Below are 25,244 nucleotides of genomic sequence, written 5' to 3'. Positions count from 1 at the left end.
GTAAGGAATGCAAAAGGCAAAATGATGTATAAGAATTTAATACATTCTTTCCCTCCCGCTCTTGCTCCATCTCTGTACTTGATTTTAAGATCTTTGAAGTCAAGGATCTTGACTTGCTCATCTATGAACCTATCTCCCACCCTCTCCCAATGCCTAGCATAGTACCTGACTCAATAAATGTATGTTGGTGCAGAATATAGGCATAGGAAAAAGGAAAAGGAAATCCAGAATAATACCAAAAATCAGAGAAGCAGCAATACAAAGAGAGAGCCAACTTACTGATGAAACGTGTATTAAAGAGTAGGATTTAACAGATGTCTTCATGTAAACCAGAGGCTATGCTTAGATTTTTCTTTTAAAATATTTCATTTGTGGGCCCAGGCACGGTGGCTTATGCCTGTAATATCAGCACTTTGGGAAGCCAAAGTGAGAAGTTCACTTGAGGCCAGGAGTTCAGGACCAGCCTGGGCAATATAGTGAGGCCCTGTCTGTACAAAGAAAATAGAAAAAATTAACCAGACATGCCCGTAGTCCCAACTAACTACTCAGGAGGATTACTTGAGCCCGGGAATTCAGGGCTGTAGTAAGGTATGATAGCACCACTGCACTCCAGCCTGGGTGACAGACCGAGATTCTGTCTCTTAACAAAAAGAAAAAAAAAAAGCCTGCTAGTAAACTTTCTGTCACTATTCTAATACATGGTTTGATGTAAGTCTTAATCAGTTAAGCAAGTGCCCTACTCATTTTTAAACTGGATCATTCAGGCATGGTTAATTCCGTTATTTTTTCTGGCTGCATTTTTTAAAATTAACAAAGGTCTCATAGACAATATCAAGTTCATAAGTAAATCAATAAGAGAAACTCAAAACTACCAGGCTATATATATGCTTAATTTGTGGTAGCTCATACATAGAACCTAAAGCAGGTATAAATTACATAAATTATACTTTTAAAAATTAGATCTATTAAGTGTCTAAGCCTGCATTATTATTATTTTGTAGAGACAGGGTCTTGCTGTCTTGCCCGGTTGTGCAATCTTAGCTCACTGAAGCCTCGAATTCCTCAGCTTAAGTGATCCTCCCACCTCAGCCTCCTGAGTAGCTAGGACTGCAGTCCTGATGTGCCACCACATCCAGCTAATTTTTATTATTTTTTGTAGAGACAAAGTCTCACTGTGTTGCCTAGGCTGGTCTCAAAACTCCTGGTCTCAAGCGATCCCCCCACCTCAGCCTCCCAAAATGCTGGGATTACAGGTTTTTGGGATTACAGGTGTGTGCCACCATGCTCAGCTGAACATTATTTCTTTATTCAATTTTGTAGGCTGTTAAATTCAGTAAATAAAAACATCTATGTATTTAATTTCCAAATATGTAATACATTCACATGGATCAAAATTCAGAAGGTGATGTATTCTTCCAGAATTAGCATAGGAATATGGACGCACACATATATCTTTGCAATTAATTATTGTTTTCTAAACTATATAATCTTATTTTGAAAACACAGGGGTTTAAAAACAAATATTAAAATATAAATAGCAGTTTATGAGTCTTTTATTTCCTTTTCCGCCTTTCAGGTTCTACTCTGTTACTTATTTCTCAGTATTGCTGAAAACATTCAGGTCATAGTCTCGTAGCAAAACCACTGGGGCTGGGGTAAGAAAACTGCTTATTCTTAGGCTACTCTCAGATTTTTCTTATTAAATATTTTGATCTTTTAATAGATCAATATTGATTTCCATCATTTCCTTGCACTAACTCTTCTCTCCCCTCCTACTCCCACCTGGTCCCACAGAAGCTGCTCGTTCCCCTTGTTTTCCTGACCATAGTCACTGAAGCTAGGAAGTTTGTTATTTTGGCTTAAATTCTCACTTTCCTTTACCACTCACGTCTAATCTAGTTCATTTGACTCTTTTTTTCTAAATATCTTTTAGATCCATCCATCCCACCTCCTTAGTCCTAACTCAAGTCATCATTGACTTGTAGCCTTCCACCTGTTCTTCCTGCCTTCTGAGTCCCAGTGTCTCATTTTTTAAAACTCCTGGTGGTTCTCCATTTCTCTGAGGATAAAAATCTAAAGACTTGGTTTATAAAGTCCCTCTTTGGCCCTTTTACTTTTTATAGCTTGCTTTCTTACTGTCACCCCAAGGTTCACTTGATTTGCTAATGCTTTGTCTCAAGTCTCATCCATCACTTTCTCATGTGTGTTAGAAATTTTTTGTAAGTTTTAACTGTGGTAAGTGCTTTACCTTTGTGCTGCTGGTAATGATTTTGCACTGACTGCGGACTGAGTATATGTGGCATATAAAGTTGTGGTCTTCTAAAAAGATGCCTGAATATTTGTTACCCTTTATTGAATACGTATTTATGCATATTAGTTATCTTACATATGTTGTTTTATTAATGTCAACCTTAGTGTTACAAATAAGCTGAAACCCAGGAAGATAAAACTTGACCCTTCATGATGTTAATGTTAAGATTCTATGCTTTGATGTCTGACAACATGTCTGGCAAGTCTTATAAATAAATTTTATTTTGCAGACAAGGCAAAAATGTTAAACCATCTTTAAGCCATCAACTACTGTACCCTTAAAACAGAATATTACTTTTCTTAGTTCAGTCTTTGTTATTATTTTGTGTTCTCCTTATTCAGCACAGTTAGAGTAACGTGAAAATATTGAGTTCGTTATGTTTCAATAGTGGAAAAATGCCTCAGGGATTTTCTTTGAATGTTGTTCCTAGGGAGCTTGATTGCATATTTTAAATGGAGGGTTTAACTGTTTAGGGTGTCAGTTATAACTAATGTCATTTTTTTGACTAGACTTCCTTCCATCTCTTTATAATAAATTATTAACTAAATAATAAGGCTTTATTTATAAATACTCAAAACGTAGTTACTTTGCAACTTAAAATTTGTCAAACATTTTTGAGACACCAAAAGCATAAAGAAAAATACTCATCAAAAAATATAATTGAAAAGATAAGCCACAAACTGGAAGAAAATATTTTCAAAATACATCTCTGGAAAGGGTTTAATTCAGAATATATAAAGAACTCTTAAAACTCACTTAAAAGACAATTTTTAATTTTTAATGGACAAAAGGTTTGAATACCAGAGTCATATGGATGGCAAGTAACTACATGAAAAGAGCTCAACATGATTAGTTATTAGGAAAAATGCAAATTAAAACTATAATGAAATATCACTACACATTCACTAGACTGCCGAAAATTAAAAGCCTGGGACAGTACTAGGATGTGAAAGCAACTGGAAATCTCATATGTTGTTAGTGGAAATGCAAAAAGGTACAGACACTTTGGAAAACATTTAAACACAGACCATACAACCTACCAGTTCTGCACCTGTTGTTTACCCAAGAATAATGAAAATGTATAGACCTGTACACAAAAGTTCATGACAGCTCTACTTATAAAATTTTTAAAAATGGAAACAACATAAATGAATCATGATACATCCAGACAATGGAATACTATTCAGTCGTAAAAAAAAAAAAAAAAAAAAAAAAGGTGCATGCACTGATACGTGCAACAATATTTGTGTGTCTCAAAAGCCTTGTCTAAAAGAAGCCAGGCATAAAAAGCTATATACGTTGTGATCCAAAAGGCAGAACAATAAGGCTTGAAATCCTGTCAGTGGCTGCCAGGGTGATGGAGAAGATTATCTGCAAAGGGGCAAGAGGAAACTTTTTGGGGTAATGGAAATGTTTTGTACCTTGATTGTGATGGTAGTTACATGACTGTATACATTTATCAGAACTCATTGAACTATACGCTTAACAGGGTGAATTTTATTGTATGTAAATCAACCTTCCCTGAAAAAGTGCAAGTCAGTTTTCAACATACAGCAATACCCTTTCTCTACTAAAAATACAAAAATTAGCTGAGTGTGGTGGTGCATGCCAGCTACTCAGGAGGCCAAGGTGGGAGGATTGCTTAAGCTTGAGAGACAGAGGCTGCAGTGAGCCGAGATCGCGCCACTGCACTCCAGCCTGGGCAACAGAGCAAGACTCTGTCTCAAAAAAAAAAAAAAAGAGAGAGAGAGACAGAGAGAGAGAGAGAAATTATCTTCACAAATTTTATGGTGAAGAAAACTTTAGGAGACAGGTCAGACGACTTCTGAGTCAGGTATTTTGTGTTTTGATGTACTACGTTTTTTCTAATCATGAAGATATTTTTAATTTTCATAATTAATAGTCTTTTTTTTACTGTCAGGGTTTTGTACCTTTACCAAAGTACACTCTTTATGTCCCAAGAACAGGTTGTCTTTATTTATTCAAGTCATCCTTTATGTTACTTAAGTATTATTATTAAACTGTCTTCATGTATATCTTACACAGATAGTGGTAGTTTTATTCTTATATACTCTTTGTGAGTGAGGTTGTAAATTGGGTCTTTCATTATATATTCTGTTATTTGAGAAGAAATTTAATTGTATATGTTATATTGCTTATATAACCATTTACCCTTTGAAATCTCTTATTTGTAGTAATTTTGCAGTTGATTCCTTTGGTCTTTCTAGGTATGAAATCATATTATCAGTTAATAATGATCATATGCCTCTTTCTTTCCTTTCTAATATGGTACCACTTCCAGAACAGTGCCAAGTAAGAGTGATGCTAGCAGCCACCCTTATCTTACTCCTGATGTTAGTGGAAGTGCTTTTATTTTGTCATTAAAAATGATTTGTAAGAGACAAGGTCTCCCTTAAGAGGGTTGGCCAGACCCAGTGGCTCAAACCTGTAATCCCAGCACTTTGGGAGGCCGAGGCAGGTGGATTGCTTGAGCTCAGCAGTTCAAGACCAGCCCAGGCAACATAGTGAGACCTCGTCTCTACTGAAAATTCAACAACAAAGAAAATTAGCCTGGAAGTAATTACCTGGAACTACAGGCATACATTGCAAAAAAAAAAAAAAAAAGAGGGTGTCTCACTATGTAGCCCAGGCTGTAATGCAGTGACAAAATCATATCTCACTGTAACCTCAAACTCATGGGCTCAAGCCATCCTCCTACCGTAGCCTCCTAAAGCACTGGGATTACAGGTTAGAGCTGCTGCACTGGGCCTGATTTGGGTTTTAAGACCATCAGTTCCTGTGTGATTAAGTGAACACTAATCTATTTCTACTTTTTTTATGAGCAATTTTATCAAATATTCTAGAACCTGTAGAGATACTCATGATTTTTTTTTCTCTTTTTAATATCAGAAATTATTACTTCCTAAAATTCTAAGCCATTCTTGTATCTGGTTTGAATCACACCTGGTCACTTTGGTTTATTCTTTTAATGTGCTAGATTCTATCTGTTAACATTTTTTACTTAGAATTTTTTGCCCCATATTCATGTGATAGTCCAATCATTCTATTTTGTCTTTATTCTATTTTTGTCAGTACTTTGCATCACTGTTAGGCTAGCTTGCTAAAAAGAATTTGGAAGCTTTCCCTGTGCTCTGAGACGTTAAATAGTACAGATTGAGTATCCTTTATCCTAAATGCTTGGTACCAGAAGTGTTGCAAGATTTTTTTGGATTTTGGAATATTTGCAAGTGCATATTGAGATATCTTGGGGATGGGACTCAAGTCTAAACATGAAATGCGTTTATGTATATACACTTTATACATATAGCAGCCTGAAGGTAATTTTATACAATTTTTTTTTTTTGAGTCAAAGTCTCCCTCTGTTGCCCAGGCTGGAGTACAGTGGTATGGTCTCAGCTCACTGCAACCTCCACCTCCTGGGTTCAAGCGATTCTCCTGCCTCAGTCACTTGCATAGCCGGGATTACAGGCGCACACTACCACGCCCCACTGATTTTGTTGTATTTTCAGTAGAAACGGGGTTTAACCATTTTGGCCAGGCTGGTCTCAAACTCCTTACCTCAGGTGCTCTGGCTGTCTTGGCCTCCCAAAGTGCTGTGATTACAGGCATGAGCCAATTTTTAATAATTATGTATGTGAAACAAAGTTTGTATACATGGAACCATTTTGCTACCCTTTGTGGGAATGCTTGCATGAGAGAATCTGGGCACGTGCAGAAAAGATACATTGCGGCCGAAGAGGGCTAGGAGGGTCTTGGGGATGCTGAATAAACTGTATTGTGCACTTGTGTTTTGACTGCAACCCACATGAGGTCACATGAGGTCAGGTGTGGAATATTCTACTTGTGGCATCTTGTCAATGCTCAGAAAGTTTCAGATTTTGGAGCATGTCCGATCTTCAGGTTAGAGATGCTCAACCTGTATTGATGACACTTGTTCTTCTGTCAGTTAGGAAAATGTACTTGTGGGCCTGGCGCAGTGGCTCAGCCGGTAATCCTAACACGGAGGCCTAGGCGGGAGGATCGCTTGAGCCCAGGCGTTCAAGACCAGCCTGGGTAACACAGACCCTGTCTCTACAAAATATTTTTAAAATTAGCTGAGAGTGGTGGCGGTGGCGCGTGCCTGTATTTCTAGTTACTCAGGTGGCTGAGATGGGAGGATCATTGAAGCCCTGCAGGTCAAGGCTGCAGTGAGCTGTGATGGTACCATTGCACCCTAGCCTGGGCAACAGATTGAGACCATGTCCAGGAAATTACCAAAAAAAAAAACTGTGTATCTCCTTTTCTTGGTCATGTATATTCTACCTCTTCTGAAATTGTTCATTTTATATTACCTGTGTTTTTTTAATTGAGCAAACATTCTTAATGCAGATAGGGAGTATCATGTGTGAGTTGTTTATATGAAATACTTTCCATTCGCTAATATGGCCTGTACCTCCTTGTGATTTGTAATGATTTGATAGGGGCAGAACTTTAATGATCATAAGTCTTTGTTTGTTTTGTTTTGTTTTGTTTTGTTTGTTTTTGAGACAGTCTCGCTCTGTCGCCCAGGCTGAAGTACAGTGGCCTGATCTCGGCTCATTGCAAGCTCTGCCTTCCGGGTTCACGCCATTCTCCTGCCTCAGCCTCCCTAGTAGCTGGGACTACAGGCACCCGCCACTACGCCCGGCTAATTTTTTGTATTTTTAGTAGAGACGGGGTTTCACCGTGTTAGCCAGGATTGTCTTGATCTCCTGACCTTGTGATCCACCCGTTTCGGCCTCCCAAAGTACTGGGATTACAGGCGTGAGCCACTGCGCCCGGCCAATCATAAGTCTTTAATGCACCATTCAGATCAGAGGCAAGGGAAATGCTTCCTTGAATCTCTTTATTAAAAAGGACTCTCACAACTTTTACCAGCCAATATTATTATTAGACTGAAGCCTAAAACAGGTTGTGTATCCTTGATCCGAAACGCTTGGGATCAGAAGTGTTTGGGATTTTGGATTTTCTTCAGCTTTTAGAATATCTGCATTATACTTAACCAGTTCAGCATCCCTAATCCAAAAATCCCAAATGCTCCTATGAGCATTTCCTTCGAGGGTCATGTCGTCACTAAAAAAGTGTCGAATTTGGGAGCATTTCACATTTTGGATTTTTGGATTAGCTATGCTTATCCTGTAATGAGCTTCTCTATCGAAAGTCTAAAGAAGATAATAATGAATTCTGGGCATACAAAGATCACTGGGGTTTTTGTTTTGGCAGGCATAGGGTATTTGACACCTTACTTGGTAGAGTATTCCTTAGTAAGTATTGAAAAACCCGAGTTGATTGTTTTTTAGAAAAATTTTTAAAGTTTAAAATAGAGAGTTTATAGTCTGTATTGAAGGTTTGTGGTCCAAAGCTCCTTGACCCACTTTCCTGTGTATGGTAAGCAGTAGGCTGAGTAATGGCCCCACAAAATATCCATGTCCTAACTCCTAGAACCCGTGAATGTTGCCCTATGTGGCAAAAAGGAATTTTGCCAGCATAATTAAGGATTTTGAGGTGAGGAGATTATTCTGGATCATCTGGGTGGGCCAAATGAATCACAAGTGTCTTATAAAAGGGAATTAAAGGGAGGTTTGAGTTTGACTAAAGTAGAGGAGAAGGCAGTGTTGACCACAGAAGCAGAGCAGTGCTTCTGTGATGGCGGCCAGGGGCCAAGGAATGCCCCAGGCTATAGAAGCGAAAGAGGCAAGGAGCACATTCTCCCCTGAAGCCCCCTCAAGGAACCAACTCGACGACATCTTTTTAGCCCTTTAAGATTCTTTTTGGGCTTCTGGCATCCAGTACTGTAACAGAATAAATGTGTGTTGTTTTAGGCCACTAATTTTGTGGTAATTTGCTGCAGCAGCAACAGGAAACTAATACATTGTGGGACCTGTTAACTAAACATACAAGGGCAGGATTCCATAGCTCCAGCACTTAGCACAGTGCCTTATGTAATCCGGTAGGCCCTGGGTGTATTTTTGGAGAGAAGGAAAAATGGAGGAAAGAAGAAAGGAAGTAACTTAAGTAGCTCATATGAGCATGGTGTAGGTGTCTACTTTCTGGATGAAGCAGAGAAAAACAGTGAACTTGAAAACTTGAAGCCCACCCATCACCCCAAATAGGTTCTATAGTATTATTCTAGGACATCACTTTAAAAAGTTGAACAGTGAGAGTCAGAAAATAATTGAGGAGCCAAAAAAGTCACACAATTTGAAATTCAAGAATCCCTGCTCATTTGAAGGGGAAAAATACAAAGCTGTGTACATGTGGGTAAGTTATATTTTAATTAAAATTCAAGCTCACATCTCTAATTTCTAGTTTATATAAGGTACCAAGAACATAGTTAATTGCAGTTTTGCCGAGTACAATAAATAACTGGACTTCGTTGATTTATGACTAGTTTTAATTATATTTTTTAAATAAGTTATACATTTACATGATATAAAAATCAAATGTACAAAATGGTGTACTCTCTCACCTCTGTAGTGACTTAGTTTCCATTTTCACAGACAAACTTGTGTTACCGTTTAAAAAAAAAATCCTTCCAAATATATGAACAGTCAAATCCTGAATGTTCCTTTTTTGTTTTAATGTTTTTAGGCAATGTATAGCATACGGGATGTGTTGTTCTGCATCTTTTTTTTTTTTTTTTTTTTTTTTCATTTTAACTCTGCGTTGGAGTTCCTTCTATTTCAGTGCATAAAGAGCTTCCTCATTTTTTGTGGTTGCATATTATTCCGTGTATCAGATTTACAGTTCCACCAGCAATCATTGAATATGCCTGTTTCTCTACACCAGGGATAGATAAAAATTTTCTGTAAAGGGCCGACAGAAAATATTTTAGGCTTGCAAGCCACATTCTCTGTTGCATATTCTTCTTGGTTTGGTTTGATTTTAATTACAACCCTTCAAAAACATAAAAACCATTCTTAACTTACAGGCCATATGAAAACAATTCAAGGGGGGCTGTGGTTTGCTAGCCCTTGCAAACATATAGTTATTAATTTGATGGATAAAACATTATCCCAATATAGTTTTATTTGTATTATTTATCAGTGAGGTCAAGTATACTTAGAGTCATTTGTATATCCTTTTCTGTGACTACTCATATTTTTTGCCCAATTTCCTACAGTTTTTTATTTTATTTATGGTAACTTCTTTAAAGACTAGTCAAGTGCAGTAGTGAGAAGTGGGGTATAGCTTTTTATAGAGAGAAATCATCTCTTATCTGTAAAATGAATTGCAGATGTTTTCCACAGTTTTATCTTTTTACTTCGCTTTCAGAAGATTTTGCCATGCAGAATTTTTTTTTTAGATGGACTCTCCCTCTGTTGCCCAGGCTGGAGTGCAGTGGTACAGTCTCGGCTCACTGCAACCTCTGCCTCCCAGTTTTAAGCGAGTTTTCTGCCTCAGCCTCCTGAGTATCTGGGACTACAGCCGTGCACCACCATGCCTGGCTAATTTTTATATTTTTAGTAGAGATAGGGTTTCACTGTGTTGGCAAGGCTGGTCTCGAACTCTTGACCTCATGATCACCCACCTCGGCCTCCCAAAGTGCTGGGATTACAGGCGTGAGCCACCGCACCTGGCCAGAAACTTTTTCAGTAGTAAAATTTTTCAAACTTATGACTTGGGTTTTATGTAATACTTTAGACCTTCCCCACTTAAGGTTATGAAACAGGCCGGGCACTGTGACTCATGCCTGTAGTCCCAACACTGGGAGGCCAAGGCGGGCGGATCACCTGAGGTCGGGAGTTTAAGACCAGCCTGACAAACATGGAGAAACCCCATCTCTACTAAAAATACAAAATTAGCTGGATGTGGTGGCGTGCACCTGTAGTCCCAGCTACTCGGGAGGCTGAGGCAGGAGAATTGCTTGAACCAGGGGTTGCACTCCAGCCTGGGAAACAAGAGTGAAACTCTGTCTCAAAAAAAAAGATTAAAAAAAAAAGATTATCAAACAATTCAATTCTTTCATGTTTTTTTTCTTGTGCCTTTGTGATTTCATTTTGTCACTTAAATCTTTGATCCTCTTAGGCTTTATATTGGTATCAGGAGAATAGATCCAACTTTTATTTTTTTCCAGCTGGCTCAACAGTTGTCCAAACACTACCTGTTGAATTGTTCTCCATCTTCCCCCACCCCCATTTGAAGTGCCACCGTTTATTACACATTACACTACAGTATGTATTTGAATCTAGTGTGTATATTCTGTTCTATTGATCTATCTAGACAGGCTTGCTTTTGAATTCTGACTCTCTCACAAAATTATCTGTGGTTGTATTTCATTGAAGAAATGCAGATACAGTCAAATATATCTACCTACAGCCGGCACCTATGCCCCTATTCTTTGCATTGCCTCACCTCCCATTACGAAGGAAGAGATGTCCCTGCTCCTGTTATGTTCCAGGTCCTAATTCTTCTGGTTCACTCCAGAACTTTGCTCCTAGAGTTCACCCTGCCTTCTAGATCGTTAATTTATGCCTGTCTTGGATGATTGTCATGCACACATCCCTTAATAATATTTAAAAAGCAGCCAAACACAAAGCCCTTTTCCTAACAACACCTTCCCCTTATGATTGCATTTCTCTATTCCTTTTTTTTTTTTTTTTTTTCAGACGGAGTCTGTCTAGCTCAGGCTGGCGTGCAGTAGTGCAATCTTGGATCTTGGCTCACTGCAGCCTCCAACTCCCGGGTTCAAGCGATTCTCATGCCTCAGTCTCCCAAGTAGCTGGGATTACAGGCATGCACTGTCCACCCCATTCTTACCTCAATTGGTGAAATGACTCTTCCCAAAATTACCAGCAACCTCCATCTTGCACAGAATTAGCTCTCTTTTTGTCTCTCCTCATATCTCACCTCAGTCTGTCAGCAGGATTTAAGTCAGCCAGCCTCAGTGACTGTGCGATCACTAGATCTCCTGCTGGCCTAGCCTGTTGAGTTGTTTCAGGGCTCTTTCCTTTGCCGCTTTCTCGTATCTATCTTCCTCTTGTCCCTAAGAAAGCTCATTCCAGTCTTGTGACTTTAAATATCATCTGTAAACTGACGTGCGATTTTTTTTTCCATCTCTACCCTCATCCCTGAACTCCAGACTAAAACATTCAGTTTTTCTTGTTCAACTCTAGTTGAAATGTCTAATGTGCAAGCAGAGCTTGGGATTTCTTTCCCAGACCTATTCCTTCTTGGTCCTTCTCCATCTTAGATAGAGGTGCCTAACATTCAGATATTTGGGACAAAAACCTAAAGGTTAGTCTTGTTTTCTACCATCCAATCTATCAGGAAGTCCTATCAACTGTTTCTTCAAAGTGTATCCCAAATAACATAGTGGTTAGGAGAGCCAGGTTGCCTCAGTCTGAATTCTGGCTTAGTCTTGAGCAAGTCGACATCTGTGACCCAGATTCCTCATCTGTTAAATGAAGTTAAAATAGTACATACCACCTAGGATTGTAAATATCTGAAATGTAGTACTCAGCTGAATTAGTATGTGCAGAGTGCTCAGAACAGTGCCTCACACTTAGTGAGTGGTCAGTAAATGTTCGTTGTCCCCAGTGTAGTTGGTATTAGTAGTTATACGGGAACTAGTAATACGGTTACTGCTGCTGCTGCTGCTGTACCCCAAGCCTCTATCCTCTCTTGCGTAGATTAACGGTATAGCCTCCTATACTTTCAACTCTTGCCACTTCACTGTCCATTCTGTACACACCAACTAGGGTAATCTTTTTAAAAACCCAAATTTTGCCACTATCCTTCTTAAAAACTCCAGAGGCTTCCCGTTGCAGTTCTAGTAAAATCCAAATACTTCCAGGGCCTTCAAGGTTTTTTGTGATTCGCCCTCTGCCTACCTGTCAATTTTAGCTCCTCTTACTCTTCAGTCATTCACTAAATGCTGTGGTTTAAATGTGTCCTGCAAATTTCATGTGTTGGAAATTTTTTTTTTCTTTCTAAGACAGTCTCACTCTGTTGCCCAGGCTGGAGTGCAGTGGCACGGTCTTGGCTCACTGCAACCTCCATCTCCTGGGTTCAAGCGATTCTCCTGCCTCAGCCTCCCGTGTAGCTAGGATTACAGGCGCCTGCCACCATGCCCCACTACTTTTTTTGTATTTTTAGTAGAGATGGGGTTTCACCGTGTTGCCGGCTGGTCTCCTGACCTCAACTGATGCACCCGCCTTAGCCTCCTACAGTGCTGGGATTATAGGCATGAGCCACTGCACCTGGCCATGTGTTGGAAATTTAATTCCCAAATTCATATGTTGATTGGCAGTGAGGCTTTGGGAGGTAATTAGGGTTAAATAAGGTTATCAGGGTAGGGCCCCCATGATGGGACTGGTGGCTTTATAAGAGGCAGCAAACTTGCCCATTTGCCATATGATGTCTTCCACCAGAAGCCATGTAGATGCTGCCACCATGCTCTTGGGATTCCCAGCCTTCAGAACTGTAAGAAATAAATTTCTTTTTAAAAAATAAATTACCCAGTCTCAGATATTCTGTTATAGCAACCAGAAACAGACTGACACTAGGCTTCATCTACTTTGGCCTTCTCCTGGTCCCTAGAACAGGCTCCCCACTCCCACCCCCTTCTAAGTTCTTTGTACTTGTTATTCCCTGTGTCTGGAACACTCTCCCCTCAGAGCTGACTGGTTTCTTCAAAACATTCAGGTCTCAGCTCAAATGCCACCTCTTCAGAGGAGTCATCCTTGAACATCTGGTTAAAGTAGCTCCTCCCCCCATTGCTGCCTTATTTTTTTTTTTCATTGCACTTTGCACTAATGGTATTTGCTTATTTGTGTATGTGTTTGTCTTAAATTCCACATAGGCAGAGTCTTTGGCTTGTTTATCATTCGAAACAACATCTCGACTAGGGCTTGGGAATTAAGTGGTGGAGTTCCAAGTCTTTTAATACGGGGGTCGAGTAGTTTTTCCTTGGCAGGAGCTTCTTTTCCTGGATAGCCTCTTAATAGTCTGGAGTGCGCAGCTCATAGTTATTAGGAAATGTTTGCACTTTGGAAAAATGTCCTTGGAAATCTCTGCCTTTTCTGAGTCACAGATTGTATTTTAAATTGTTCTAGAAGGAAGTGTTTTAACCCAGTTGTAGTGACTGATAAGTGTTTTCTTTTGAGCACATACACACACACAACTCTTAGAGTATTAATTGATATGGTAATGCCCTGAGCTCATGTGATATGAACTGTTTTAAAAATAAAACAGTAGATATATTAGCTGCTACATGATTATAACTGCCAGCAAGTAAGGATCATAATAAAGAAGTGACTTCCTGACGTGTTTAGGAACACCAGCAACAGCATGCTTCATAAACTGGCTTAGATTTGGTATCTTTCAGACTTTTAGTTACCTGCAGTGTACTGTAATTTTCATTGTTTTTGAGCAGTGATAAGCACTCACAATTGAGTGGTCACGTTCTCCATACCCAAGTCAAAGAGCGGCTGAATTTGTGTTTGTTGAATTAAATTGAACTCTTAGCCTGTAAGTGTAAATTTTTTGCCATACACTTAACAGTTCAAACTGCTTCTGCTAAAATGCTTTTGATACAATGGTAAGAACAGGATGAAAAAAATGCATTTATGTATACATGATCTCAGTTATGTTAAGCGTAGATTGAAAGCAGTCTCCAAGGAGGTATGTTAGCCTGTTCATATTGTTAAATGGACAAGAGGATTATGGCGGATTTTTCTTAATACTTTTCTGTATTGGGCAAACAGGCATATGGGAATGATTTATGGTTGGGGTCTGAAGCTGTGCCCAGCTCTTGGGTGCCCTGTACATCCCGTATGTGAGGCACAGACCCATGGCAGATTGTCCTGGCCCCTGCTTGTGATTGAACCTCTAGTAGGAAGAGCTACTTTACACCAGTACGGCCTAAAAGCAGAGGTCCAATCTTTTGGCTTCCCTGGGCCACATTGGAAGAAGAATTGTCTTGGGCCAGACATCACATACACTAATGATAGCTGATGAAAAAAAAAAAAAAGTTGCATAATGTTTTAAGAAAGTTTTCAAATTTGTGTTGGGCATTCAAAGGGCTGCATGTGGCCCGTGGGCCACAGGTTGGACAAGCTTGGCCTAAAGTATTCCTCAGGGTTAAGTCAGACTGCAAACATTTGTGTATTCATTCATTCATTCATTCATTCAACACTTTTGCACTAAGTGGCTGATTTTGCCAGCCATATTAGCTGTCTCTTATACACATCTAGATGTGTATAAGAGACAGTTCTAAGACAGTCTCACTCTGTTGCCCAGGCTGGAGTGCAGTGGCACGGTCTTGGCTCACTGCAACCTCCATCTCCTGGGTTCAAGCGATTCTCCTGCCTCAGCCTCCCGTGTAGCTAGGATTACAGGCGCCTGCCACCATGCCCCACTACTTTTTTTGTATTTTTAGTAGAGATGGGGTTTCACCGTGTTGCCGGCTGGTCTCCTGACCTCAACTGATGCACCCGCCTTAGCCTCCTACAGTGCTGGGATTATAGGCATGAGCCACTGCACCTGGCCATGTGTTGGAAATTTAATTCCCAAATTCATATGTTGATTGGCAGTGAGGCTTTGGGAGGTAATTAGGGTTAAATAAGGTTATCAGGGTAGGGCCCCCATGATGGGACTGGTGGCTTTATAAGAGGCAGCAAACTTGCCCATTTGCCATATGATGTCTTCCACCAGAAGCCATGTAGATGCTGCCACCATGCTCTTGGGATTCCCAGCCTTCAGAACTGTAAGAAATAAATTTCTTTTTAAAAAATAAATTACCCAGTCTCAGATATTCTGTTATAGCAACCAGAAACAGACTGACACTAGGCTTCATCTACTTTGGCCTTCTCCTGGTCCCTAGAACAGGCTCCCCACTCCCACCCCCTTCTAAGTTCTTTGTACTTGTTATTCCCTGTGTCTGGAACACTCTCCCCTCAGAGCTGACTGGTTTCTTCAAAACATTCAGGTCTCAGCTCAAATGCCACCTCTTCAGAGGAGTCATCCTTGAACATCTGGTTAAAGTAGCTCCTCCCCCCATTGCTGCCTTATTTTTTTTTTTCATTGCACTTTGCACTAATGGTATTTGCTTATTTGTGTATGTGTTTGTCTTAAATTCCACATAGGCAGAGTCTTTGGCTTGTTTATCATTCGAAACAACATCTCGACTAGGGCTTGGGAATTAAGTGGTGGAGTTCCAAGTCTTTTAATACGGGGGTCGAGTAGTTTTTCCTTGGCAGGAGCTTCTTTTCCTGGATAGCCTCTTAATAGTCTGGAGTGCGCAGCTCATAGTTATTAGGAAATGTTTGCACTTTGGAAAAATGTCCTTGGAAATCTCTGCCTTTTCTGAGTCACAGATTGTATTTTAAATTGTTCTAGAAGGAAGTGTTTTAACCCAGTTGTAGTGACTGATAAGTGTTTTCTTTTGAGCACATACACACACACAACTCTTAGAGTATTAATTGATATGGTAATGCCCTGAGCTCATGTGATATGAACTGTTTTAAAAATAAAACAGTAGATATATTAGCTGCTACATGATTATAACTGCCAGCAAGTAAGGATCATAATAAAGAAGTGACTTCCTGACGTGTTTAGGAACACCAGCAACAGCATGCTTCATAAACTGGCTTAGATTTGGTATCTTTCAGACTTTTAGTTACCTGCAGTGTACTGTAATTTTCATTGTTTTTGAGCAGTGATAAGCACTCACAATTGAGTGGTCACGTTCTCCATACCCAAGTCAAAGAGCGGCTGAATTTGTGTTTGTTGAATTAAATTGAACTCTTAGCCTGTAAGTGTAAATTTTTTGCCATACACTTAACAGTTCAAACTGCTTCTGCTAAAATGCTTTTGATACAATGGTAAGAACAGGATGAAAAAAATGCATTTATGTATACATGATCTCAGTTATGTTAAGCGTAGATTGAAAGCAGTCTCCAAGGAGGTATGTTAGCCTGTTCATATTGTTAAATGGACAAGAGGATTATGGCGGATTTTTCTTAATACTTTTCTGTATTGGGCAAACAGGCATATGGGAATGATTTATGGTTGGGGTCTGAAGCTGTGCCCAGCTCTTGGGTGCCCTGTACATCCCGTATGTGAGGCACAGACCCATGGCAGATTGTCCTGGCCCCTGCTTGTGATTGAACCTCTAGTAGGAAGAGCTACTTTACACCAGTACAGCCTAAAAGCAGAGGTCCAATCTTTTGGCTTCCCTGGGCCACATTGGAAGAAGAATTGTCTTGGGCCAGACATCACATACACTAATGATAGCTGATGAGCAAAAAAAAAAAAAGTTGCATAATGTTTTAAGAAAGTTTTCAAATTTGTGTTGGGCATTCAAAGGGCTGCATGTGGCCCGTGGGCCACAGGTTGGACAAGCTTGGCCTAAAGTATTCCTCAGGGTTAAGTCAGACTGCAAACATTTGTGTATTCATTCATTCATTCATTCATTCAACACTTTTGCACTAAGTGGCTGATTTTGCCAGCCATATTAGTTACATTAAGCAGACTATTAACCAAAATGGACATGGCCCTGAACTCACTGTTTCTGGTATACTAGAGAAATACTTATACTATTAAGTTGGTGCTAAAGTAATTGTGATTTTGCCATTGAAAGTAATGGTCAAAACTGCAATTACATTCACGCCAACCTAATACATATTCAGGCAATTTCAACTTGTGATAAGGGTTATGAAGGAAAAGTAGCAGATGCTATCTGAGAGCACAGAGCAGAGAAGAACCTAATTTAGGTTGAGAGTTTCAGGTAAGGCTAAGACCCAAAAACCAAGAGGAGTTAGCCAGATAGAATAAGAATATACCAGACAGAGGAAGCTGCATGGCAAAGGCCAAGAGGCATAGAAGAGTGAAGAACAGAAGGAGACCATTGTGGGTCTGATGCAGCTGAGCTAGGAAGTATTGGCCCAAGATAGAAAGGTAAACAGGAGGGGGCATGGTTCTGGGAGCTGCAACTTAGAAAGCTGTTTGTGTCCAAAACAAGTCAAAGAGTTGCTGAGGACAAGGGGTGCAACCCCCTAATAACAAAAAGTCTCCTTGCTTGGATCTCCACACACATTCAGAGTGTTTGTTGTGGCCTCACAGGATTTTTTCTAAGGCTAAGTAAGCATGGCCAGAGGTAACTGGATGCCATTAGTGCACATCACCACTGCAACTTCTGTAAAAACCTGGCCTCTCCACACTGAATGTCAAAATGTATTAAACAGTGCATGCTCTGAGAAAAGTGAAGGCATGCTAGATCCAAGCATTTAAGTTAGATTGGCCATCCACCCCGAGAAACAAATGTTCCAGTAATCTGTTAGTTGGGGTATACAGTGTTGTATTCTGTTTATAATTCTACCACCAAGTTTTTGGGATGGGGTGTCTTCTTCTATAAAATAGCATTAAGTAAGCATTTCAATGAGGTCCTTAATGTGAGGCATGATGTAGTAAACACATTAGCAGTCTTTTTTTTGGTCACTTGTTTCTTACTCAAGAGAAACATCTTGGTTGAGGGCGTGGTGGCTGACGCCTGTAATCCCAACACTTTGCAAGGCCAAGGCAGGCGGATCATTTGAGGCCAGGAGTTTGAGACCAGCCTGGCCAACATGGCGAAACCCTGTCTCTACTAAAAATGCAAAAGCTAGCCAAGCGTGGTGGTGCGCGCTTGTAGCCCCAGCTACTCAGGAGGCTGAGGCACGAGAATCGCTTGAACCTGGGAGGTGGAGGCTGCAGTAAGCCAAGATCACGCCACTGCACTCTAGCCTGAGTGACAAAGCAAGACTCCGTCTCGAAAAAAAAAAAAAAAAAAGAAAGAAACATCTCTTTAATTATTGCCAGTGTAAATTAGTGTGAAAACAGAGATCCTGTAGCCTGCTTTCATGTCTGTGTGGACATACTGCAGTGCAGCTGATACCTCATTATTGTCAGCATGCAGTTGTACTAGGAAATTTTCACATGTGATCATAGCTCATTACTGAAACCCAACTATTTTAAAAGAAATGCCCTTGAGTCATAGGCTTGATTTATTGCCATGGTATTCTCTGATAAATGGTTAATGGTTCTTCCCCTAAGTGAGCATACTTCATTTGCCATCTGTTTAAAATCACTACAGATTGAAAAGTAGTATATTGAACTCTAAGGACGTAATCTCTTTCTTACACTGGAATTCTGAAGAAGAATGTACTGAGCATTACTTACTCTTTCTTTCTTCTTAGATTCTTCTTAATCCTTTGGTGAAAACTGAGACACAAGATGGCCGCAAATAAGCCCAAGGGTCAGAATTCTTTGGCCTTACACAAAGTCATCATGGTGGGCAGTGGTGGTGTGGGCAAGTCAGCTCTGACTCTACAGTTCATGTACGATGAGGTAAGTGTTAATTTTATAATGGATCAAAGTTTAGGCTTTCAGAGAATATTTCCCTAGTTTAGTTTTGGTGCTATTTTGTATGGATTCTTTGAATCCTCGAAACTATTAATAATTTTTTTTCATTTTTGTGTTTAGAGCCATCTGTACATGACTTGATTTTACAAATCAGGAACTTACGGTCCTTAAAATCCTCATGCTTTAAACACAAAACTAAACTAAAAGCAGTGCCTCTTTTTTTAGTAATCTAACTTTAGCTTTTTTGTTTTTAGGTTTTATTGGAGATTCCTACCTTTAATTAATGGAAGTGGTGGGTATAGTACTTTATAGGTTAACATATATAAAGTATCTTTTAGGCCAGGCGTGGTGGACCATGCCTGTAATCCCAGCACTTTGGGAGGCCAAGACGGGTGGATCACGAGGTCAGGAGATTGAGACTGTCCAGGCTAACACGGTGAAACCCTGTCTCTACTAAAAATACAAAAAAGTAGCCGGGCGCCGTGGCAGGCACCTGTAGTCTTAGCTGCTCAGGAGGCTGAGGCAGGAGAATGGCATGAACCCGGGAGGCGGAGCTTGCAGTGAGCTGAGATCACACCACTGCACTCCAGCCTGGGCAACAGAGCGAGACTCTGTCTCAAAAAATATATATATATATTTTAATAAACTTGATGAAAAAGTCATTATTGCATGTTTGGCATGGCACTACCCTCATCATTAAACAGGCTGTGTCTCTAAAATTTATAATTACTACACAGGTTACAGATTTGTATGCCTGTATTCATTATCAGACTGCATCATCCCTGAGTTAAGGTGTAGCCTCTATACAGCAATGTAGTCTTTCCCTGGAGGACTGTTATCAAGTCTTAATGATAATTTAAGAGTTGGTAATCCAATGTGAGCATTTATCCTCACTTCTGTTTTCTCCCAATAAAAGCCAGGTTTTATGGTTGCAGAAAACTTAGTCCTCGTAACAATCTTGTGTGGGAGATGGTGGTATCCCCATTTTACAGATGTGAAAACAGAACCTCAGAGAGTTACCCAACTTGCCCAAGAAAAGTGACCTGTGATGAGCAACAAAGTGTTAAACCTGGTCTTTTGACTAAAAATACCTCTACAGACTTTTTCCCACCCCATGTCTTTATCTCTTTTTTTACCTTTTATTTTTTTTTAAATAGAGACCAGGGTCTCGCTCTGTTGCCCAGCGTGATCCTCCCACCTTGGGCTCCCAGAGCTGGGATTACAGGTGTGAGCCAGTGCACCCAACCCCCCATGTCTTTTTCTATTGCCTGTGTCCCACCATTCTTTTTACATACATACATAAAACCCTTAAATCTATCAGTTGCCACGCTTGTTAGTGAGCGAATTAAAAAGTTTAGGGAAGGCGTAGGCAGGAGAATCACTTGAGCCTAGGAGCTTGAACCAGCTGGCAACAAAGTGAGACTCTGTCTCTATAAAAAAATTTAAAAATTAATTGGGCATGGTGCTGCACACCTGTTTTCCTAGCTACTTAGGAGACTAAGGCAGGAGGATCATTTGCATTGGAGGTCACAGTGAGCAATGACTGTGGCACTGCACTCCAGCCTAGACAACAGAGCAAAACCTCTGTCTCTTTTAAAAAAAAGTTTATGGAGAGAGGATTGAAGTTGTACTTTAAATGAAATTACTGATGTATTCATTCAATTCTGTTTTTCATACTGTTTATTTAAGAGCTAATCTTCTCTCAGACTAACCCTTAAATCGGTCTCCTCTTGACAATAAGGAAGCCAAAAGTAAGAATATTCACATGCTTAACCTTTTTTTTTTTTTTTTTTTTTTAAGGTAATGTCTGTCGCCCTTGCGGTGGTGCAGTCTCAGCTCACTGCAACCTCTGCCTCCCAGGCTCAAGCAGTCCTCCCATTTCAGCCTTCCAAGTAGTTGAGACTACAGGCATATGCCACTATGCCCAGCTAATTGTTGTATATTTTTGTAGAGACGGGGTGTATCCATCTGTTCTCACAGTACTATAAAGAATTACCTGACACTGGGGTAATTTATGAAGAAAAGAGGTTTAATTGACTCACAGTTCCGCAGGCTTGACAGGAAGCATGACTAGGAGGCTTCAGGAAACCTACAATTGTGGCAGAGGGTGAAGGGAAAGCAAGTACATCCTCACATGTTGGAGTGGGGGTGGGAGTGGAGAGAGAGAGCGAGAGAGAGAGATGTGCACACTTCAAAAACCATCAGATCTCATGAGAATTCACTATCATGAGAACAGCATGAGGGAAGTCTGCCCCCATGATCCAGTCACCTCCCACCTAGTCCCTCCCCCAACATGGGGAATTACAGTTCAACATGAGATTTGGGTGGGGACACAGAGCCAAACCATATCACAGGCTTTTGCCATGTTTCCCAGTCTGGTCTTGAACTCCTGGGCTCAAGTGATCCACTCACCTCAGCCTCCCTAACTGCTGGCATTACAGGCATGCGCCACCACACCCAGCCCACATGCCTAACTTTTAATGAATGACTAAGCCCATTAATAGCATGTAAATGTGGTGGAATGTTATTTAACTTTTACAGTTACAAATACACTGTGTCCATTTTTAAAATAATTATTTATTGAGTATCTACCATATACCAGGCACTGTTGTAGGCTTTAGAGATATAATGATGAGTAGCATATGCAAGGTCCCTGCTCTGAGGGGTTAAATTCTAATGACAGGATATAGTCATAGCAAATAAATAAGAACATATCAGATAATGAAAATATTTACAGGAACTAATAAAAAACCCACAAATATCTGTGTATAAATGAACACGTGCTAAAAATGATATCAAAAGATAGGCCAGGCATGGTGACTTACACCTGTGATCCCAACACTTTAGGAGACCAAGGCAGTAGGACTGTTTAAGCCCAGGAGTTCAAGACCAGCCTGGGCAACATAGTAAGGCCTTGTCTACGTACATACACATGTACTTATCATCTATCTGCCTGCCTACCTACATACTGGTTTATCAGGGTATATTAAAGTGAGATTTATGGGGCTGCCGATAGGAGTGGGAATGTAAAGTTGTTTAATTGTACTATTTAAAAAATCAAAAGTTTGGGAAGAAGTCTCATAAAGTTTAAGGTTTGACTTTTATTGAGTAGTATAAATCACTTTATTTACTTGGCTCATTTTAGAAAAAGAAATGATTTAATGATACTTTCAGTGCTTACCAAAATATTGACTTTTAAGTTATTTCCACAATTCTAGCATGAAAATTTATATTCAGAGTCACATAGAAAAAAGATTCTTATAAATTTGGTAAAGTATACATGTAATAGTTTTTGCAGGTATTGTGTTTTAAGGAAGAAAAGCTGTTTTCAAGCTGTAAAAAGCCTAGAGGTAATAATTCAGCCCTCTCTTATTGCAAATGAGGAAACCTACAGATTGTCTAAAATTAAAATTAATGTAGTTTTTACCAATGGAGGAATCTGGGCAAAGGGTATACAGAACTCTTCTTGTACTATTTTGGCAGCTTCACATGAATTTATAATTATTTCAAAATAAGCAGTTTTGAAACGTAAAAATAACAATTAAAAAATTGGTGTGTTTTTATCTTTTCTAGTTTGTGGAGGACTATGAGCCTACCAAAGCGGACAGCTATCGGAAGAAGGTAGTGCTAGATGGGGAGGAAGTACAGATCGATATCTTAGATACAGCTGGGCAGGAGGACTACGCTGCAATTAGAGACAACTACTTCCGAAGCGGGGAGGGGTTCCTCTGTGTTTTCTCTATTACAGAAATGGAATCCTTTGCAGCCACAGCTGACTTCAGGTATGTCCTAGAGTAATGTTGCTTGTGACATACCATACAACAATTTCTTCCCCACACACAAGTAGACAACTAGAGGTTCTAACTTGTTAGTCTTTTACTCTAATTGTGTTTATTCCCTTTTTGATATTAGTATATGACTCTCTCTACTGTGTTATGTACACACGGTTAGGATACTTTGCATAGTCTTACAGCTATTCCAGTGTCACCTGTATTAGAGTTTGATCTTGTGACAGCTTCACTTACCCAGAATCTCTATGAGTTACTGAAGTATTTCTCTTTAGTGTAAACTACTGCTGCCATAATAGTTCATACTTGGAGCACATAGTGGAGCTTACCCAGGTGTTACAGCTTTCTCTGTTAGTCACGGTTTCTCAGCACCTATGTAATGTTCAGCAGACACTTTGCCATCCTCCTCAAAATATAGATGCCCTAATAGCACAGGCTAATTTTGTTTGTTTTTCTTATTACATGGGAACCTTCAGAATGAATGAATTTTTGAATAGAAATAATATCTCTGTAGATGGGCACACTAGATTGTTATATAATATTTTTAATATTTATTGTTTAATCAAAATCTGGAACCCATTTGGTTTTAGAGGAGGTGGTTTTGGTGAAGGGGAAAGAGGTACTCCTCTATAAGAGAAATTTGGCATAGAGTTCTTGTGTGGTCTTGCAAATACTACATGCAGAAATGAAGTGTTCTTTAATTAGAGTGATACGTATTTTTATTTCTGTGTTAAGTGTCTACTTGATTATGGAGGACAGAAAAGAAGCATGTAATGTATCCACTATTTTCAAGATTCACACAGCCTAAATGAATATATAAGGCATTTAACCAAGAGCAAGTTAGTGACAAAGTAGGAAACATGGGCAGTGGTTAGTACAGAGGATCTGGGAGGGGAAAGAAACTGGGAAACCTTCATGAAATAGATGAGCTTGAAGAAAAGAAGGATTTTCACATATAAGGAAAGAGGGCATTTCAGGTGGTTGAGCAAAAAACTAAACCAAGGCTTATACAAAGCATTCCTTTTTATGCACACTTGAAAATCTCAAGAACTTATTCTAATAGAGAATAATAGGTAAATACTTTGTAAACATGTCCAAGTTAAAGACACAGAGAAGTGACTCACCAGTTTGCTAATCCACAGGAGACTGAGAGATTGTGTCTGTGCCTGTGTGCAAAGCATTTTAAAGAATCAGTTGCAATGTCCATTTCATGGCTCTTTTTACTAAATAGGAAAATCCACTTACTAAAAGTACAAAAAGTAGGTAATTGAGAAACTCTGAAGTATAGATTTATTTATAAAATAAAGTGTGTTGGTTTCTATGAGGAAGGAATTTCATATATGATGACATGCAAAGGGTGGCAGACCCTGGTAACTTGTAATTGGGAGACATGTTGAAAGTTATGTAAATGCCAATGCTTATTCATTCAGCAGATATTTGAGTGCTTATAATGTAGCAAGTCGTGTTCTAAGTAATGGAATAAATGTTAATCACCATAGTCACCAAAGTCAAAGTGGTATCTCAGGAGAATAAGGTATTTTCATGCCAAGAATCTTGGGCGATTATTATTACAGAAAATAAGGATGATTCATTACTCTTATGGCATACCTCCAGTGCCCCTGCCATAAATAAAAATGACCCTACTGACTCACCAACAATATGAAAGACTTTTTTGAAAAGGTCTGAATGGTTATAGTAGGCACTCCATGTGGTCTAAACTACAAGAGTAGCATAAATATCAGCTCCTCCCTTTAGCCTTCCTGGTCATCTCTATGATCCACAAAATCCATTACTTCCTTGTCTATATATGCGATGTCCTTGATACAACTCCAGTATCACACTTAACACCCATTCCTTGCCTGTCTCAGTATCCCCAGTACCTATATATGACATAGTTGCTAGCATATAATCTATAGTAAGTACATGTTTAGTAAACATTTGTTTTGACTCAAAAACCGTTACCTTTTGGTTTTTACTTTCCTATGTCAAAATGAAGTTGGACCAGATTGTACTTCCCTATTCTGAAATTCTGTAATAGCCTCTAAAACTGTATTTAAAGGGAGTATTGTATTAAGCAAAATGTATATGAAGTTTATACCATAGGATTACCTTTCTCTGACATCCAGGAAAGTTGCTAATAAAACCAATCTATTAACTCTGAAAAAAAATAACATCTTCTCGCCTCAGAACCCAGTAGGTCCAGGTTTTCTACAGCCTTGTTTCTGCCAGCATCAATCACACTATAGTTTTTCAGCATTGGTTTCCCTGCAGCGCCTGACTCAGAGTAGCTTAGTAGGTATTTATTAAGAAATAAATTAATGACTATATATACACACATATAACCAGAGGTGCTAGAGTTAAAAACACCTGAATCAGTCTCACCTTCCAAGTGGTGAGACTGAGTGGCAGGTTAGTTGTTGTTAACAACTTCATTCAGTGGCGATCATTAAGTCAGGAAACAACAGATGCTGGAGAGGATGTGGAGAAATAGGGATGCTTTTACACTGTTGGTGGGAGTGTAAATTAGTTTAACCATTGTGGAAGACAGTGTGATGATTCCTCAAGGATCTAGAACTAGAAATACCATTTAACCCAGTGATCCCATTGCTGGATATATACCCAAAGGATTATAAATCATGCTACTGTGAAGACACATGCACATGTATGTTTATTGCGGCACTACTCACAATAGCAAAGACTTGGAACCAACCAAATGTCCATCAATGATAGACTGGATTAAGAAAATGTGGCACATATACACC

General features: G+C 39.5%; 1 protein-coding gene across 2 annotated transcripts in view; it reads left to right on the top strand.

The window, feature by feature from the left end:
- RALA (v-ral simian leukemia viral oncogene homolog A (ras related)) overlaps positions 1-25,244 on the top strand; it is an 85,896-nt gene that overhangs the window by 46,044 nt on the left and 14,608 nt on the right. For both annotated transcript variants that reach the window (XM_011972680.1, XM_011972685.1), the window contains 2 exons: positions 18,529-18,679; positions 22,268-22,476. In XM_011972680.1, coding sequence (XP_011828070.1) covers positions 18,566-18,679; positions 22,268-22,476 — 323 coding nt within the window. In that variant the 5' untranslated portion in view covers positions 18,529-18,565. The remainder of the gene's footprint in view (positions 1-18,528; positions 18,680-22,267; positions 22,477-25,244) is intronic.

Source organism: Mandrillus leucophaeus, unplaced genomic scaffold (assembly GCF_000951045.1).
Source record: "Mandrillus leucophaeus isolate KB7577 unplaced genomic scaffold, Mleu.le_1.0 Scaffold100, whole genome shotgun sequence".
NCBI classification, from domain to species: Eukaryota; Metazoa; Chordata; class Mammalia; order Primates; family Cercopithecidae; genus Mandrillus; species Mandrillus leucophaeus.
The sequence above is the reverse complement of the archived record's forward strand: the minus strand, read 5'-3'. Positions and strand labels throughout refer to the sequence as shown.